Below are 18,986 nucleotides of genomic sequence, written 5' to 3'. Positions count from 1 at the left end.
GCCCAGCAGGACTGCGCGCCCTTGCGCCCCTCCTGCGCCCGCTGCTGGGACTCGCGCCGGCTCCTAACATTGCCCGCTGACGCAGTCGGGGCATCCGTAGGTACTCTCCGTACGGACGGGAAAAATAAGCACCCGTGGTTAAAAACGCTCAAAGCAACGTGAAGGAGGAGTTGTGGCGCTTGCAGTCTCGGGCTCTGCGCGGCCCTCGCCCCTTCTCTTGGTTTCATTTTGCTCTGGAGGAGCTTTGCGGAGTGCGAGCCCGCAGCCCCGTCCCCCCGAGGCGGCTCGCGCTGCCACCTGTGGGAAGAGTGGGCCCAGGCGACAGTGCTGCGCACAGGTAAAGTACGACGACAATGCTTGGACTCCACCCTCCGCACGCACTGGATTTTGCAACGAGCTCAGGTATAAGCCTGCAGAAAGGGCCTTCTGATGCATTTTCATGCCAGACTTCACAACCGATGCTAGTGGGTTATCCTGACCGACACAGTTGGCACAACCAGGCACGCCCCATTTTATTGCGCTTTGCTTTATCGTGCCTCGCTTTTTACAAATTGATGGTTTGTGGCTACGCTGCACTGAGCAAGTGTTGACACCATTTTTCCATCACATTTGCTCACTTTGTGTCTCTGTGTCACATTGTGGTAATTCTGCGGAGCAGTCAGCAGCCATCAACATCAGGGCAAGACCCTTCACCAGAAATAAGATTGCGACTTGTTGAAGGCTCGGGTGATGGTTAGCATTTTTAGCCATAAAGTATTTTTAATTAAGGTATGTGCATTGTTCTTTTTTAGACATGATGTTATTGCACACTGAATAGACTTTGGTATAGTGTAAACATAACTCTTATATGCCGGTGGGGTAAATTCGCTTTGTTGAGGTGGTCTGGAGCGGAACCCGCAGTATCTACAGTGTTGTATACAGCAGCCTAATATGCATCACTTTTAACACAGTCTTACTAAATCTAAGAAAGTAAAGGCACAATCCTCTGCACGTTTGGTCAGAAGAAAGTGTGGCCCTATTAGCATTCTCTGGATAATTGTAGGGCATTTTTAATCTAAATTTATTTATTTATTTAAGACTTTTTGATACTGTCCACCACCGGAGGTTTGACTGCAAAGCAGAACCAAACAAAATAAAATATAGCACAGCATCCCGATTAGTCTTCAATGATAAAACTCGTCAATCAAACCTAAAAATACTGGAAAAATAAAAAGGTTTTAGCCTGATACCGAAAAGAATCAAGTGATGGCGCCACGCAAACCTCTCTGGGGAGTGCATTCCATAACTGGGGTTCCACCGCAGAGAAGGCCCTTCTCTGGGTAGCCACCCTCCTAATCTCCTTCAAGGAGGGCTCCTGGAGAAGAACCTCCGTTCCAGGCCTTAAGGGGCAGGCAGGCACATACTGAAGGAGACGCTCCTTCAGCTAACCAGATCCTAAGCTGTTCAAGGCTTTATAGGGCATCACCAGCACCTTAAATTGGGGCTTGGCCAGTGTAGGTGGTAAAGGGTGGGCATTATGTGTGCATACCTGCCATTTCCTGTTACCAACCTGGCAGCTGTGTTCTGAACCAGTTGAAGTATCCAGGCCACCTTCAAGGGCAGCCCCACATAGAGCTTGCTACGGTAGTCCAGCCGGGAAGTTACCAGCGCATGGGTCACCGTTGCCAGGCACTTGCTCATCCAGATAGGGGCGCAGTTGATAAATCAGCTGAAGCAAAAGGAAAGCACTCCATCTGGGATTCTAGGGACAGCTCTGGGTTGAGGAGCACTCCCAAACCGTATACCCTGTCCTTTAGCGGGAGTGCAGCCCTGTCCAGAACAGGGTTAGAGACGCCTCCCTGGGAGGCTGAACCGCCAGTCAACAGGACCTCCGTCTTGTCTGGATTAGGCCTCAATTTATTGGCCCTCATCCAGTCCATCACCCTGGCAAGGCACCGGCTAAGGACAGTCAGCACCTCACTTGGATTGGGTGTAAAAGTGAGGTAGAGCTAGGTGTCATCAGCATACTGGTGACTCCTCAGCCCAGACCTCTGGATGACCTTCCCCAGCGGTTTCATGTAGATGTTAAGAGCATGGGAGAGAAAATGGAACTCCATGGCAAAGCTGCCATGGTGCCAAGCCACAATCCCCCAGCACCACCTTCTGGAATCAGCCAGACAGGTAGGAGTGGAACCGCTGCAGAACAGTGCCTCCAGCTCCCAACCTGGCCAGCCTATCCAGAAGCATACCATGGTTAATGGTATCAAAAGCCACTGAGCGGTCCAGGAGAACCAACAGGGACGCACGTCCCTCTCCCTGCACGAGTCATCATACAGGGTGACCAAGGCAGTTTCTGTCCCACAACCAGGCCTGAACCAGACCGAAATGGATCCAGATGGTCACTTTCCTCCAAGGGAGCTTGGAGTGGCCCATCCCCCACCCACTTGGACACCTTGCCCAAGAATGAGGTGTTAGCCACTGGTCTATAATTGGGGGCCAGCTCTGGGTCCAGGTTGACCCTCTTCGGGATGGGCCTGGTCACCGCCTCCTTCAAGGGGGCAGGGACCCATTCCTTCCTCAAAGAGGCATTAACTACTTCCTGGACCCAGGTACACATCTCATCCTTGGCTTTGATGAGTAGCCCTGAAGGGCAAGGGTCAAGAGAACAGGGGGTGGTGACTAGTTCAAGCACCTTGTCCACACCCTCAGGCCACAACATTTGAAACTCATCCAAGAAAGATGGACGAGACGGTGCTCTGGACGCTTCCCGTTCAGGTGCCGTGGAGTCCAGGTTGTGACGGATCTGAGCGATTTTATCCCTGAAGGGCTGGGCAAAGTTATCACGGCAAGCCACCAATGGTGGAATAGGGTCACTTTTTGGCCCAGAGTGTAACAGGCCCTGCCCCACCTGGAAAAACTCAGCTGGACGGTGCTGTGAGGCTGCAGTGCTAGCAGAGAATGCCTTCTTCGCCCCCTCACTACCACAGCGTAGGCCTGATGATGAGCCCTTAGTTGTGTTCGGTCAGATTCAGCGCAGGGCTTCCTCCACCTGCACTTGCCGCCTCCCAGCCTGCCTCGCTGCCCACAGTCAGGCGCATACCGTGGTGCTGCGCAAGCCCTGCGTGACGGGAGAGGATGCTTGGGCGGTCGTGTCCATCGCCCTGGTCCTTTCCCCATTCCACGGATCAGCCAGGGCATCGACTGGAGCGCCAGCCCTTATCCCCCAGAGTCGTCGGGAATCCATCAGGATGTGCAGTCTATCACAGAAGTGAGACGCCCCTCACATTTTGTAAAGGTTTTATTATATCTTTTCATGTGACCACCCTGAAGAAATGGCACTTTGCTACAATGTAAAGTAGTGAGCATACAGCTTGCGTAACAGTGTAAATTTGCTGTCCCCTCAAAATAACACACAGCCATCAGTGTCTAAACCGCTGACGGCAAGAGTAACTACACCCCTAAGTGAAACTGTCCAAATTGGGCATTATTAGCCATTTTCCTTCCCCGGTGTCACGTGACTCGTTAGTGTTACAAGGTCTCAGGTGTGAATGGGGAGCAGGTGTGTTAATTTCGGTGTTATCGCTCCCACTCTCTCATACTGGTCACTGGAAGTTCAACATGGCACCTCGTGGCAAAGAACTTTCTGAGGATCTGAAAAAAAGAATTGTTGCTCTACGTAAAGATGGCCTAGGCTATAAGAAGATTGCCAAGACCCTGAACCTGAGCTGCAGCACGGTGGCCAAGACCACACAGCGGCTTAACAGGACAGGTTCCACTCGGAACAGGCCTCGCCATGGTGGACCAAAGAAGTTGAGTGCACGTGCTCAGCGTCATATCCAGAGGCTGGCTTTGGGAAATAGACGTATGAGTGCTGCCAGCATTGCTGCAGAGGTTGCAGGGGTGGAGGGTCAGCCTGTCAGTGCTCAGACCATACACCGCACACTGCATCAAATTAGTCTGCAGGGCTGTCGTCCCAGAAGGAAGCCCCTTCTAAAGATGATGCACAAGAAAGCCCGCAAACAGTTTGCTGAAGACATGCAGACTAAGGACATGGATTAGAGGAACCATGTCCTGTGGTCTGATGAGACCAAGATAAACTTACTTGGTTCAGATGGTGTCAAGCGTGTGTGGCGACAACCCGGTGAGGAGTACAAAGACAAGTGTGTCTTGCCTACAGTCAAGCATGGTGGTGGAAGTGCCATGGTCTGGGGCTGCATGAGTGCTGCCGGCAATGGGGAGCTACAGTCCATTGAGGGAACCTTGAATGCCAGCATGTCCTGTGACATACTGAAGCAGAGCACGATCCCCTCCCTTCGGAGACTGGGCCGCAGGGCAGTATTCCAACATGATCACGACTCCAAACACACCTCCAAGATGACCGCTGTCTTGCTAAAGAAGCTGAGGGTAAAGGTGAAGGACTCGCCAAGCATGTTTCCAGACCTAAGCCCTATCGAGCATCTGTGGGGCATCCGGAACCGGAAGGTGGAGGAGCGCAAGGTCTCTAACATCCACCAGCTCCGTGATGTCGTCATGGAGGAGTGGAAGAGGACTCCAGCGGCAACCTGTGAAGCTCTGGTGAACTCCATGCCCAAGAGGGTTCAGACAGTGCTGGAAAATAATGCTGGCCACACAAAATATTGACACTTTGGGCCCAATTTGGACAGTTTCACTTAGGGGTGTACTCACTTTTGTTGCCAGTGGTTTAGACATGTATGGTTGTGTGTTGAGTTATTTTGAGGGGACAGTAAATTTACACTGTTACACAAGCTGTATACCACTACTTTACATTGTAGCAAAGTGTCATTTCTTCAGGGTGGTCACATGAAAAGTTATAATAAAATATTTACAAAATGTGAGGGGTGTACTCCTGTGATATACTGTATAAGACTCCGGGAGCGAGCCATTTTAATAGGGTCTGCACTCTTTCGGAGCGGAAAACTAGCCCCAGTTTAAACCTCATTAGGAGGTAAACAAAGGATTGCACCTTAAACTAGGAGCACAAAATCTTTGGTTGATTTTAATGTATAATTAAATCTTTAGTTCCTTGGTTTTCCAAGCAGTGATTTGTGGATAGGCATTCTGTAGCTTGTAAATTCAATGACAGAATCATTCTTTTAAAGCTTGTATTAGTGGACATTATAATGCCTGATACTTACTTTCTTTTTCCAGCTCTCAGTACTGTATAAATTGATTTCACCGTTGAAGGTTTGTACTTGCAAACATGCAGTAGAATATAGATTTGAATAAGTTTTTCTTGTGTTTAGATCAATAGTCTTACTTCAGGGGCTTCTGTTTAAGGTTGTATTCCCTTAACCCTTATATACAGGAAACATTTCTCAAATACATGCAATGTTCCTAGATTGGGTTCTTGTTATTTGCACAGACACTCTTAAGCAACAGTTTTTGTAATAGTGGTGAAGTCCTCCTGCAATACTTCTGAGATATACCCTGCCAACTAGGTTAGAAGTTGTCATTTAGTTGCCAAGATTAACAGTACAGAATTATTGTATTTTATGCTAGAATAAATAAATGTTGTTAATAGCCCAGAAAAAATTGTTAATTGGGTACGGTACAAATTATGTAAATAAATAAAAATAAAATAAAATTGGCCGTGTTGGTACAAAGCCCTCTCAGTTGTAATTGATTACTTGAGTCCTGAGTAGTAAACAGAAGTATAATGCTTATGCTGAATGTAAAGTTTGCCTTCTGCATACTGAATTTATTTTATGTTCATAATCAGAGATGGTGATGGCCAACCAAAGCTACCAAGGAGGCTGCTTCTCATGGTCTTCTCCCTGATCTTGTGCTTTTCTTCTGAAATGTAGCATGAGGTGATGGGAAATCCCCATTTACTTCTCCAGCTCCGTGCAGCATTTCCCCTGCCAAACCAGTTCAGGGGTTGAAGGGATGGTGGGTGGGCCTAGTCAAAGACTTCCTTTGGTTCTGAGCTTGCTGGGCACCCCGAGTGCCCATTCGGAGCAAAAGCAACCCACATATCTCTGCTTCTTATCTTTAGAAGATGGAGATAGCAAGTTCCTTGACTCCTTTTCCTTCTACACCTGATAAGTGGTTTGAAATACGAGCGCTGTCAGGCACAGATGCAAACCCTTGTGTTTCTGTTTCCCATCTCCAGCTTGGCGCTCAAGGAGGCGGCGCCAGGCGGTTCTGCACCTGCAGGCACCCAGCAATTGTGGAGCCAAAACAAGTCTTTGGCCTTTGGGGAACGGTGGCGCCGGGGTTCCTTCCCTCTGCCTTGCAGCTTCAGGTGTGGGAGAAAGTGTTGGGCTTCTCTCATGTGCCAGAGTCAAAGTTGTTGAACCATGTTCAACATCCCTGGAGCCTGTTGAACGCTGTGTTGATGGACCTTTCCTAGAACCACCTTTGATCCTTGTAACTTGTAGTTTCAAGCCTCGTAAATTGAGGGAAAAAATGACACAACTTGATTTGCATCACTGTGGTGCCAATAAAAATACTTTGGTCTGGGAATATGGTATTACTTGGTAGTGTTTTTCCTCTGTTACCCCTTCCTCTGACAGGTCAATTCACAGTTTATTGTACTAGCCAAAGGTGATAACAAATACATCAAATGTATGTGTATATACATGGAAAATAATTTCAAACAATATAAAATACAAATCAATTAAAATATACTATGAACAAAAATTCATCTTTAAGTCTGAATCTCCCATGCAGTTGATAGCAATTTTGTCTAATTCTTTCTTCCTGAGCTTTTTTTTTTTTTTTTGCTGCCAAAGCAACTTTATATGTCACATAATTATTAATATCACTTAAAAGAAAAAGAACTGTTTCTGTCAAGCTATTCCTGTACCTGTATGATAAAAAGGGTTTCAAGAATCTCTCTCTGGGGTCGGTATACAGAGAACAGATTAGCATGTAATGTACTGTGTCTTCAACTTGATGTACATAATTTGCCTTCAAAAGGCACCATCCAAAACTGTAATCGGGATAACTTGAAATTGCAACTCAGTAAGGCATTAAAGAGGCTGGTCTCAGTCTGGACAGGTGGCAAGCTCAGTAATGCTCTGTTTCACATTGGGAAACCACTGAGAGAATTTAGAGTTTTTAGTTAATCGCAGGACCTTTCTAGAGTCTATCCACAATCATCAATCCCTTAGTTGTCTCATCCAGAGTAAAGATAGCATTCAAATCAGAAATATAGTAGCTACATACCAAATTATGGAGCATTGGCTTCCACATACGGTTTTCATTAATTTTCGTATGGCACAAAGCCGGAAAGCATCTGTTAGGGAGAAGAGCAACTCGTTTAAGACGCCGCAGTGGAGCACAATGTATCCCTTTCCTGATCCATGGCCATCCCAATTCTGTGCACAAGAACATCTTCAGGGGTTGCCAGAGGAAAACAGTAAAGCTTACGAAATAAGTTGTTTGCACCACCGAGACACGGTGCGCTGTCAGTCCCCCCAAGGCATTTGTTTGATCGCTTTACTGTAGTTGGTGGCCCATCGGAACATCTCCTGGTAGGGAACTTCGTAGTTCACATACTGTGGGAAGAAGCATTTCCTTGTATCTGTCCGGAGCCTCCCATTCTTCAGCCTCATGTGATGAGCAGCCGTCCTCTAATATTGTGAGCGTTGCCTACTCTCACCACGCCATGTATGGCTCTCTGTCATCTCCTCTTGCCTCCTCTCTCCCCTCTCAAGGTAAATGGTTCCAGGTGTGGCAGCCGTCTTCAAGGGATTGTTGAACGCAGGCCTGCCACTTTCAGAGTAGCTACACACTGGGTCAACGTGTTCCTTTAGCTTACATCCAGACCTTTCCTGGTCAGTCACCACTAGCTTGGATCCCATCAGTGTATGTATGAAGTTGGGGGGTTTGTTCCGATGTACAAGGTCTGAACACAAGGAAACCCTAAATGAGTCCAGGATTCTGTTCCCCCGTGACCAACCCAGTTGCTATAATGCTCACATGCAGGGCACAAGCACTGTGGCCTCTGCCCACCTGCGCTCCCCGTTACTGAACGGAATATATAGCCATCATGGTTTAATTATTGTTTCCTGCAAAACTGATACCCTTTTTAGTTTCTCCCTGCAGTGCACAGTTGAGGCTAGCCTATCCTTAAAGGTTTGATTTGTGTGTATTTTAGATGCATCAATGGCTTTCACTTAGTCCAGAAGGTGGAGTAAGCAGAGGCAAGTTAGAAACAAGTAGTCAGCGGCTCTGTTGCAAACAGGCCCAAGCTTTCGGTTGCTGGAGCAATGTGCCTGGGAAACTCGGTAACGGCTTTCCTGGACCAGTATTTTACAGTGATCCATAAGATTTGAAAGTACAGTAGTTTTCTGTTAGATGTCTAGATATTCTGTTTTTGAATAATCTCATCAGATGATGATGTATCCATAGTATCTTTCTGGGTGAGCTGCCTGAGTTGGATAGTGTGAGTTTCATTGCATTGGTTTTACTTCGGCTTGGATGACTGATTTCAGAAGGTGGTTCTTACTCTGTCCCGTGGCAATTGTGTTACGGATTTCCTTGGCGCTCTGTTGCATCCCCCGTGCTTGTCAATATCTTTGTGAGACTGCTGGGAGTGGTTTTCCAGGGAAGTGGGCTGAGATGATACCCAGCTTCACCTCTGCCTTTCATCTGCTTCAGGTGAGGTTGCTGATGTTCTGAACCAGTCCTTGGAAGTGTAATGGACTGGGTAAGGGCCAGTAAACTGAAACGCAGTCTAGACAAAGCAGAGAAATGTTGGGGTAATTTATCTGCCCAGCTAAGTGTTGTTCAGTCCATTCTGGACGGAGCACTCTTCCTAAAAGAGATGATCTTGAGGGTGTTTTTGGACCCATCATTGGCAGTTAGCCTCACTGGCACAGATTGCCTTGTATCAGCTCAGCTAATATACAAACTCTGGCCCTAACTGGTCAGATAAACTCTTGCAATAGTTGTTGTTATTTTTAAATTAAATTTCTATACCTCCACTTAGTCACAGAAGGCTCTCAGGGGAGTTTACAAAGTATATTAATGCAATATACAAGGTACAATAAAATATAAAACAAGGCACAAGAGTTATTCTTGCTCTGATAACCTCCTGTTTGTGCTATTGCAGTGCATTATACCAGGGGTTGCCTTTGATAATCATCTAGAAACTTAAGTTAGTCGCCAGGTAGGACAGCTAGACCACTGCCTGGGAGCAGCCGACATGATCAGGCCATTCCTCCACCTGCACTGGCTTCCAGTCCACATTCATACCCAATTCAAGGTCTTTTAACCTTTAAAGCTCTAAAGTTGGGGCCAGGTTGTCTGAAGGGATGCCTCCTTCCATATTTACCTACCTGGACACTTAAGATCGTTGTCCCAGGCCCTCTGCGTGCCCCTGTCGAGTGAGGTGATGAGGCTGGCCACAAGGAAGAGGCCCTTTTCACTGGTGGCTCTCTGGGATGCCCCCTTGGGAAAGTCCGGCAGGTACCTGTTTTAGTCTCAGTGTTGCACTGTTTTGCTTTTTGTTTCACTGTGTGTACTACATGTTTTTAACCCAGAGAACTCAGACTACTAGGCAGATTAAAGTACCACAAATAAATAATTTTAGCTTTATGCTAATGTGGGTAAAATAAGTAAGCATTAGAGGAAGCATTTCAGCTATTTAAAATGGGAAAACCTCTTTGTAAAACCTGGAAAACCACTGGCTGTTTGGCAGCCAGAGGAAAGGAGGAGGGCCAGGTTTAGCCCTCAGGCCGATAGTTCCCGCCCTCACACAGTCCTCATAAATATGCACAGGGCTGCAGCTGAGTGCACTGTGATTTCTTTTTCCCCAGCAGCTCTGTAAATAAACTGCCCTTCATGTTCAGAGAAAATGTAACCATTACAGAACTCATATGTAGTTGTTGAGTTGAATCTCAAGGATTTTAGATATGCTCATAGCGTATAATATATTTGTATAAGATCCATTAATTTACAAGTGGGTTAACTAAATGAACACATTTGTTAAAATGAGTAAGTTATATGAAACAGAAATTAATTTTTTTCCAGCCAATTTCCTTACAGGCAGAAGAACCGCTTCAGAAAATAGATTAAAAAATAAATGTAATCTAATTTTTGTGTGTTTAACTTTCAGCTTTGTGGTGTTCTTGGAAAATGTTGCGCCCCTTGTGAATTCTCTGAACCTTGGCATTGCCGGCCCGCTTCTGTTGGGCCCTCCTCCTTTGCAGCTCGCTCAGATTCAGGCGCAGTTGGCTCTTCATCAGCTGAACTCAGTTGCGTCAAAGCACGCGATAGCATCTTATGCCTCGTTCAATGAGGCACTCCTGAAAGTTGCCATGTTTAGCCCTAGAGGAAACATGCATCCGAGGCCGAGGGGACCGAATGCACCTGGTCCAGTCCCACGTGGGCCCTTTCAGGGGCCGGGACCTGGACCAGGCGGCCTTCAGAGGCAGCTCCCACCTAGCTCTACTCACAGAATGACCCAGAGATTCATGGGATCAGAAATGAGGGCAGGATTCCCCAGGCCGAATGTTCAGGTCACTCAACACAGAATGGACCCGCGACAAGCAGGAGAGAGAATGAATATGGAGCGGCAGCCGAAGGACGAAGGATGTGCTTCCCGCTGGGATAACCCATTTCCACATGGAAATGTTGGCCAGAGTCAGCCTGCTTCTGGAAGGATTGCCGAACATACCACAAAAATTCAGAGCCGTTACACCAACGAGAGTGCCTCCAGTATCTTAGCAAGCTTTGGCTTATCTAACGAAGACTTAGAGGAACTGAGTCGCTATCCGGACGATCAACTGACCCCTGAAAACATGCCTTTAATTTTACGGGATATCCGGATGCGGAAAATGGCTCGGCAGCTGTCCAGCTTACCGTCTCAAAGTAGAGAAAAAGAAACCTTTCGCAGCGACGATGGCCGTGGCTCCATGGTTAAGGGCAAGGTCATCGATTATGGGCATGAAAGCAAGTACGGATTTGGCGAAGGTCCCCTCGAAGTCAAGGTGTATAATTCTGAGGTCCCAAATGAGGACAGCATGAAAGGGTTTCCAGCACAGCAGGCCGCACCGGTGAGCGCCGCGCCCTCCGGCATCACCACCAAGCAAATGAATGCGGTCGAGGAGCTGATACGGCAGATGGGATTCCAGAGAAGCGCTCCAAACAGCCAGTCCTTCTTCTCAATGGAGGCGTCCAGCAAGGTGCCGGGGCTGTGCCTCCCTTCAGCCGGAGCTGGGGTTCCTTCAGCAGCCCAGCCCAGGATTCCTCCTGTGCTGCCGCCTGTTGCCCAGCAACCTTTGCCACTGCCGCCTGTGCCCCAGTCCATCATTCCATCCGTGAACCAGCCACCACCCCCCTTTGTACCCGAAATACTAGCGGGGGTGAACAGGCGTGACAGGATTCACCATGAATCCAGAGCCAATCCTCCCAGTGCTCCGCCTGGGCCCCCCAGTGGCCAGAAGAAGTTCCACAAGGATGCCGAGAATCCCATTGAGTCTCCCTTTGGTGTGGTAAAGGCCTCTTGGCTTCCAGTTTTCTCACAGGCGGATGCCCAGACGTTGAAGAGGCTGCCAACGCCATCAATGATGAACGATTACTACGCCGCATCGCCAAGAATATTTCCGCATATGTGTTCTCTGTGTAATGTAGAATGTAGACACTTAAAGGTGAGTCAATACCCTGCTCGTGCACAGTTATGCAGAGCATACTCTGCGCCCGTGGAATTTTGTAGATTTTGCTCCCCTAGCATGCCTGGCAGACATCATAAGTGGAAATAACGCTTTGCCCAATTTGGGCTAATATGCTTCTGTAATGACCAACTATTTTTAAGCAGCGGCAGCAGCGGCTGTGTGAGGCACGAATACGGCAACAGATGTTGTGCTCCCTTCCCCGATAGTCAGGGAAGCATCAGGCTTTGCTGCAGGCCAAGAAAATAGTCCCTTATACGCCTTAATAGAAACAGAGCTGGCCTAGGACTACGCTGGGCTCAGCAGCTTCCACAGTCTGGCTTGAATCTTACGGCAGAGCCATCTGAACACTCAGAGTTTGTGCTGGAGTGGCTAATCAAAGTTACACCAGAGTCCTCAGTGGTAATAAGGAGGACGTGCTATAGAGCTGTGGGAATGCAGTTGGCTCTTTCGCCATGAGAATGGTCACCAGACCCACTCAGAAATGTGTTCCAGCCTCGCCACTAATGCTAGCCCAGCGCTAGTACATGCCCCAGATGTTTCCAAGCCTTAACAGAAACCCGCTTTGAGAGCAGGCAAGGCATTACATTTTAGATCCTCAGAAACATCAAAATAAAGTATTATGAATGCATAATGAATAGCGCTCATTATGGTGTGATGAGGCATTGTGGGAGAGAGAGAACAAAAGTTAAGGTGTTTTCTGTTTAATCCATTACATTGAACCATTCTGGTTTTGACCTTATATTTAAATCAAATACAGTTTGAAACCTTGAAGTGACCCCCACTTCATTTAAATTGTCTTAGTAATATAAAGATTTCTCCAGCCATGTGGTGAGTTCTTGAGTTGCCTCGGCACGGCAGGAGAACGGCTCTTCTGCGTGAAAAGGGAAACCTGGCTAGATGGAAAAGGCAGGAGCTTGCTGTCACCAGCACCAGGGCCACGCTGACTTAAGCCAGTGGCGGGCTGGAGCGTGCGCGGTTGGACTAAGCCGCCTCAGTCCTGCTGCAGTCCAAGCATTCCTTAAGGCTGGTTAACCCTCCAGCAGCCCCTGTCGCCTGGGCTTGGGCGGTGCGCCCGGCCACGGCCACCCCTCTGGGGACGGCTGCGGGAACCCACAGGTGGCTCAGATGTGCCCCTGGCCTGTGGCACTGGGGGGAGCCTAGTTCTGGGTCCAGAGCACGTGGGCCCTGTTTAGGCCCTGCTGGGATCAGCCCGTTTCGTGCTAGGCATGACTTGCCACGTGAGCCAAGCGGAGTCTGAGCTCAGCCAGTGAAATTGCCCTTCAGCTCGGGGATGCAGCGCGACTACGAGGAGTGCAGTGACCCTGGGCTGCGCGCGAAGGGTCATCCCCCTTCGTTCTCTTGAAAGAGGGCGGGACGAACGGGAGCTCGTGTGTGTCTGTTTGCCTGACATAACAGAACCCAGCGGAGGGCAGAACGGAGCGAAAGGCCACCCCCACGTATGGGATGGGGTTTCCGGCCTCCCAGGCTCGCAGTGTAAGAGGCAAGATGCAAAAGGAAAAGGGGATGGCCGATGGAGGGTCTTCCCGGGAAGTCAGGAGTGCTGCATCCCCCTGGCCTGTGTTCTCCTGGCCGGCGGATGAGGCCAGAGTGCACTGCCCGCCAGCTCTCTGGTCCCAGGGCAACGCCATTACGCTGCTCGGCACCCAGGATCTTTCAGGAGGAAAAAAGGGATACACCGGGTGGCTTCTTGCAGTAGACGCTGAACATCATAATTCTTGGTTTGGAATAGAACAACTTAGCGTAAAAGTGATCTTTCTGTACCTGCATGGTTTTCCAAGTGTGTGGTAAAGAAAATGTTAATATATTTAAATACTTTTCTTTGGATATTTTCCATTTTGCATATAAGTTAGTTTACTTATTTATGTGAATGAATGTTCCATCTATTCAGGCAATACTGTTGCAGCCTGCTCTTACTTGTACCTTTAATTTCAAGAAAAGCCTGCTGAAATGGGAGGCCTTACCATTCCTGTGGAAAATATTTGGGTTTTAATAACATCAAGAGAATGGAGTAGCACATTTCTAAGTCAGTCAAAATAACCCTTCAGTGTGGACCCCTGAGGGGTATTGATGGCCTGGTTGGGAAATAGAGACTTAAACTTTCAGGTCCTTTCTAGGAAGTCAGTGGACCAGTATGATATGTTCCAGCCCTGAATACCGTTCTTGCATAGAAATTTTTAATTTCAGATCTTGTTTTTTAAAATGCTTAGATTTATGTAAATTTTATTATAAAAATAATTATTATCTTTGTAACTATGTAAAAAGATTCTGAACATTTGCATTTCGCTCTGTCGTTCGCTGGACCTGTTGCTGCAGCCCCCCCCCCCCCCCCCCCCCCCCGTCACTGCCTCTCCATCTTGCATTGCTGTGCAAGGCGTCCGAAGGGGGCTCTGTTGCTAGAACAGAGAACTGGAACAGGCCTGCCTGCTCTTTCCCTCCAGGGGAACACGCTGCAGCCGCCTTTGTGGCAGTGATGGTGTTTCGGGCACTAAGTGTCTCCTCAGCCTGCCTAAAATGGTGAATGGAGGGCTTGGCCGGCCACAGTGCGGCACTGCATCAGGCGCCGTGAATTTGGCAGGTGTGGGCTCACAGAGAACGCCCGTGCTCTCCATGTGCTGATTCAGGTGACTTCACGGGTGTGCTCCCTCAAAGGCCCTGTAGATCACAGTGACAGGAGGCAGTTGGAGCTTTCCGCGTGAATTTTGCAGCAGTGTACGTCACGGGGCTGGTGTGACCCCTGACTGGGGGTGGGCAGCAGGCAGCCACCTGCGCTGACCGCCGGTCCTTGACGGGGAGGCAGAGATGCAGTTAACAACAGCGGTGTTCCGTCAGTGATGTGAGGCTGCCTTTTCTTCCTGTAGGATTGGATCCAGCATCAGAACACGACTGCCCATCTAGAGAGCTGTCGCCAGCTATGCCAACAGTAAGGACTTTCATTTTGTTCTCACTCTGGTAAACTGGGGATGGATTTGGTTCTCATAAATTTTTACTTCATCGCTCAAAGTGAACCCTTGCATTCTGGGGGGGCGGGGTCTCTGTTGCAGCTCTAACCATTTCTGCTAACTCGATCTAACAGATAATTGTCTGTGGAAAGCAAGACACTCACTTATCAGTGCTTTGTGGTGTCTCACAAACAAAATTCTTGGAGCTTTCAATTTAGGGAATGCTCAGTCGGCCACCTCAGCTGCAAGGTTTCTGCAGCTCTTGTGTCGATTTGCATGTTGTTCCAGGTGTTCGCTGGTTGGGTGTGTCTCCTGCTTGGGAGAAGGAGAAAGCGAGGCCCGACAATTATTTTATTATTTACGCTTTTACATTCTGTTCGTTAGGATTGGCGCTCTCAGATTGGCAAAGCCCTCGGGGTGCCTCATATTGTGGCAGAACCTTGCTCACCAGCTCCTGGGCTGGTCTTCTGTCCCCAAGCCGTGGCAGGCAGAGAAAAGAGCCACACTGGTTCTGCGGGCAGAGGAGGGCAGTCCCAGCTGGGACCCTGGATTTTCCCATGGCTGGTTAGGCAACTGCTACAGAGCAAAGGATTGTGCTCTCTAATATTTAAGATCGAAATAATAATGCAGCTGACCAGTTCCTTGCATTGACACTTTTATTCCTGAAACAGGTATCCTGACTGGAATCCAGAGTCCCACTCTTCATCAAAAAGGTACCGTTCTAAATATGGTGGTTTTTAAAATGTTGTTTGGGTGCAGTGATCTTTACTCATTCATGTTCTTACAAGTGTAATAGCGGATTGGATACCTGTTGTTGGGAAAACGTTATTTAAACCTGGGAACTGTAGTGGTTGTTTTGCAAGTTGTCATGTGGAGCGTTTGCCGCTGCTTTCTCGAATGGATCCACAGCGTGCTATGGCAGACCAGCCTACTAAACATGTTTCGTGGTGTCAGAGTGTTCTCGTAGAAGTACAGCCTTATCCACCCGTTGAGCATTGGAGAGTTGCATTGATTCGCCTTGCATACTAGGAATGGCATCGGCGCAAATCGCAAAGCCTTAAGGGCGTGCTTGAGCGACTTGTGCAATAATGCCAGACTTGGTGGCAACTCCATCGTTTTGTTTCTTTCACTCAGGGTCTCCCCGCCTGCCTTCCAGAATCACCAGTCCTATTTCTCCCTTAAAGATCTAGAAAATAGGTGTGCATTGTTTTATGCTGGAGTATGTTTTGCAAGCCGGTAGACTTGGTGGTAGCCTTTTCAGAGCCATCTTTGTTTTCACTGTGCCATTTGAGAGGGGTAGGATTTTCATTCTGTTTAGTTACATGCCACCGAGTCATCTCCGACTTGCGGCGACTGTGGGTGAAGGCCGCCCACAGTGCCCCGTTCTCGACAGCGCTGCTCAGCCCTCGCGAACTCGAGGCTGAGGCTTCCCCCGTGGAGTTGGACCAGCGCGTCCTCGGCCTGCTGCTGCCTTCAGCTTTCCCTCGCGTGATTGGCTCCTCCGTGAGCCCGAACGTGGCAGCTTCGGCTTTGCGTCCGGGGGGCTCTGGCTAGGTTTGATCTAGGACCCGCTCGCCTGTCCTTCCCTTGGGGGTGCACGAGGCTCCCTCCAGCAGCATGCTGCAAACGCGTCCGTCTCCCTCCCATCAGCCCCCCTCGCTGCCCGGCATTCACACCCATCCATAGTGACCAGGAACACTCTCGTGTGCATGGTCTTGGCCTTGGTCTCCAGCGAAACATCCGTACACTTGAGGATCTTTCCTAGTTCCTTCACTGATGTCCTTCCAAGTCTCAGTCTTTGAATTTCTTGCCTGTAATCTCTAGTTGAATTGGGCACTGAGGGGAACTTCCAGGGATGGCTGCAAGCCACTGCTAGTTTGAAAACTTTCAAAATGCCTGCATAATTGAGATGGTTCTACTTGGGAAAACAGCTTGATCTTGGATGTGAGGTAAAGGGAAATGTTTCTGCCTTTTATAAGACCTGAATGATGGCGTACTGATTTATGGATCGTAACAATTTAAGTTTTGGAACTAACAGCGTGAATCCTCCCACTCAGAGCAGAGAGAGAGACTCACATTCTGTGGGAAGGAGAAATTTTATGGAGGACTTTTCTAACTGCCTTTTACTATTCCAAGCTCATTAAGGATTAAATATCTGAGTGAGCTAAGAATATGGGGATTGCTGCTGCTGACAAGACTCCAAGAGAAGAGGAAGTAAATCTTTGACCTGACAGTGTGATTATCATATTGCATTTTCTGGCTCTTCTAATTAATAAGTGATCAAAGTGCTCCATCTAGTGGGTGAATGTCACTTTGGCAGCCTAAGTCACAAAAGTCGAACATTAAAAGGAAAAAGACAGTTAAACCAACAGATTTGAGTTTAACATACAAATTTATTTATGTTTTAAATACATAACCAAGCAAGCATGTTCTGAGATTGAGAAAGGCACACCTGAAGAAGCCCCCAAAAGTGGGGATATGGTGGAGGGGGAAACAGTGGAACAACTTGTTAGAGAAAAAGAGATTGACGATCTCATTAATACTGTAAAAGTAGGGGAAACTCCTGGGATGGATGGGTTAGGAACAGAGTTTTATAAGGCTTTCAAAAAGATGCTGGTACCAAAATTAAAATCTCTTTTTAGTAATATATTGGAAGGAGGAAAGATGTCAGCATTCTGGAAACATTCCTCAGTAGTTTTGATTCCAAACCCTACTAAAGGTCTGACAGATCCTGTGATATATAGACCTATATCCTTGATAAATCAAGATGTGAACATTTTTACAGCAATATTTGCAAAGAGATTGAGTAATTTTATTGATAAATTAACATGGAACAGAGTGTTTTTATAGTAGGGAGACGGACCTGTCTAGAAGAGTATTAGTTGTAATAGAGGTCAGTCATATGTAAGGAAAGGTTAAAAGCTGGTGTAATAGCATTGGATATCTTTAAAGCCTTTGAGTATGCAAAATGGCCAACAGTAAAGATGTTGATAGAGATATTAGGATTTGGCACACAATTTAAAAGTATAATAAATCAGTTATATTCAGAACATTTTGCAGCTGTCATAGTTAATGATGGTCCAACAGAACAAATATCCTTAGGCTGAGGTACTAGACAAGGATGCCGTCTTTCCCCGATATCGTTTGCTTTAGTTATAGAATTATTACCAAATAGTATTAGAAATGATAATATTATAAAAGAGGTTGGATTTAAGAATAAAATCAAGATTAGTTTATTTGCTGATGATACATTGTTAACAATAAAGGACCCACCTAAACTTACGGATTAAAATTCACTTAGAAGAATTTGGAGATATAATGGGTCTACAGGTTAATTGGGATAAATCTGAAATGATGTTGTTTAATTGCAATAATGAAAAAAGGAGGGAGTTAAGAACAAATTTCAAATTAAGGAATTTGTTAAATACTTAGGTGTAAACATTTCCCAAAAAATCCAATGTTTAAAGAAGAATAATTTTGATATATTGAAATCCAAAGTAAAAGACAAAATGCATAAATTTAGGAAAATAGAATTATCATGGTTTGGTAAGATTGCAGTATGCAAAATGAAAATTTTACCTAAGATTTTTTTTTTTGGGGAGATGTTATCAATTAAGATATTAGGAATAGAATTGGAAGATTGGCAAAATGTGATTAATAAATTTTGTCATGGGAATAAGAAAACAAGGATTAGCAAGAGAAGATGGTATAAAGCATGAAGAAAGGGAGGATTGGATGTTCTGATTATCAAATTATATTATGTAGTGAATCAAATGATATATATGCCAGGTATAATATTGCAACCTAGAAAGTCAATATGGGCAGAATTAGAACACCAAATTGAGGAATTCCTTTTAAACCTTCCTTTTAAACAGAATGACAAGAAGGTTGTTAAAAAGATGAAAAACCCCTTTGTTAAGAATATAGTGAACATTCGGGACAAGTATAGCGCAAGATGTATGCCGGCCATTTCGCCATTAATCCCAATCACAGAAATCAAAGGATTTTGAGGGGTAGTTTGAGAAAAAGTGTTGAAGGAAAAACAATTTTTAGGTTAAAAGATTGGTTGAAGAAAATGAGTAACAGAGAAATGATAAAGGTCCTATTTTAAAAAAAGAAAAATTAACCTGGTTAATGTTATGCAATTAGAACAATGAGATACAGAGATATTACTAAATTTTAGGAGATTGTTGTATATAAGGAGAAACAACATTGTTTTTGTCTGACTGAAAATGCCCCACTCCAGCCCACTTCAGTTCATTCACACCGTGTCCTGCAATGTTCAGCCATTCCATTTCCGCCTTTATGGCTTCCCGTTTGCCTTGACGCATCCATCTCATGTTCCATCCATCTGTGCTGTACAGCATCGGACTTTCCTTTCGCCCCTGTGCCTCAGCCACTG

At 46.8% G+C, this 18,986-nt stretch overlaps 1 protein-coding gene across 4 annotated transcripts in view; it reads left to right on the top strand.

Annotated features, from left to right (window-relative positions):
* The first annotated feature begins 200 nt into the window (after positions 1 to 200).
* ZNF638 (zinc finger protein 638) overlaps positions 201 to 18,986 on the top strand; it is a 50,647-nt gene continuing 31,861 nt past the window's right edge. For 2 of the 4 annotated variants that reach the window (XM_044428223.1, XM_044428221.1), the window contains exons 1-3: positions 4,781 to 11,600; positions 14,504 to 14,565; positions 15,256 to 15,297. In XM_044428223.1, the coding sequence (XP_044284158.1) occupies positions 9,924 to 11,600; positions 14,504 to 14,565; positions 15,256 to 15,297 (1,781 nt within the window). In that variant the 5' untranslated portion in view covers positions 4,781 to 9,923. Of the gene's footprint in view, positions 403 to 4,778; positions 11,601 to 14,503; positions 14,566 to 15,255; positions 15,298 to 18,986 lie in introns of those variants that run through there. The other 2 variants (XM_044428224.1, XM_044428222.1) reach the window with 2 other exon arrangements.

This window comes from Varanus komodoensis, unplaced genomic scaffold, assembly GCF_004798865.1.
Source record: "Varanus komodoensis strain SLA01 unplaced genomic scaffold, ASM479886v1 scaffold2, whole genome shotgun sequence".
In the NCBI taxonomy this organism is placed as follows: Eukaryota; Metazoa; Chordata; class Lepidosauria; order Squamata; family Varanidae; genus Varanus; species Varanus komodoensis.
Note: the sequence above shows the minus strand (reverse complement) of the source record. Positions and strands in the feature narration are given on the sequence as shown.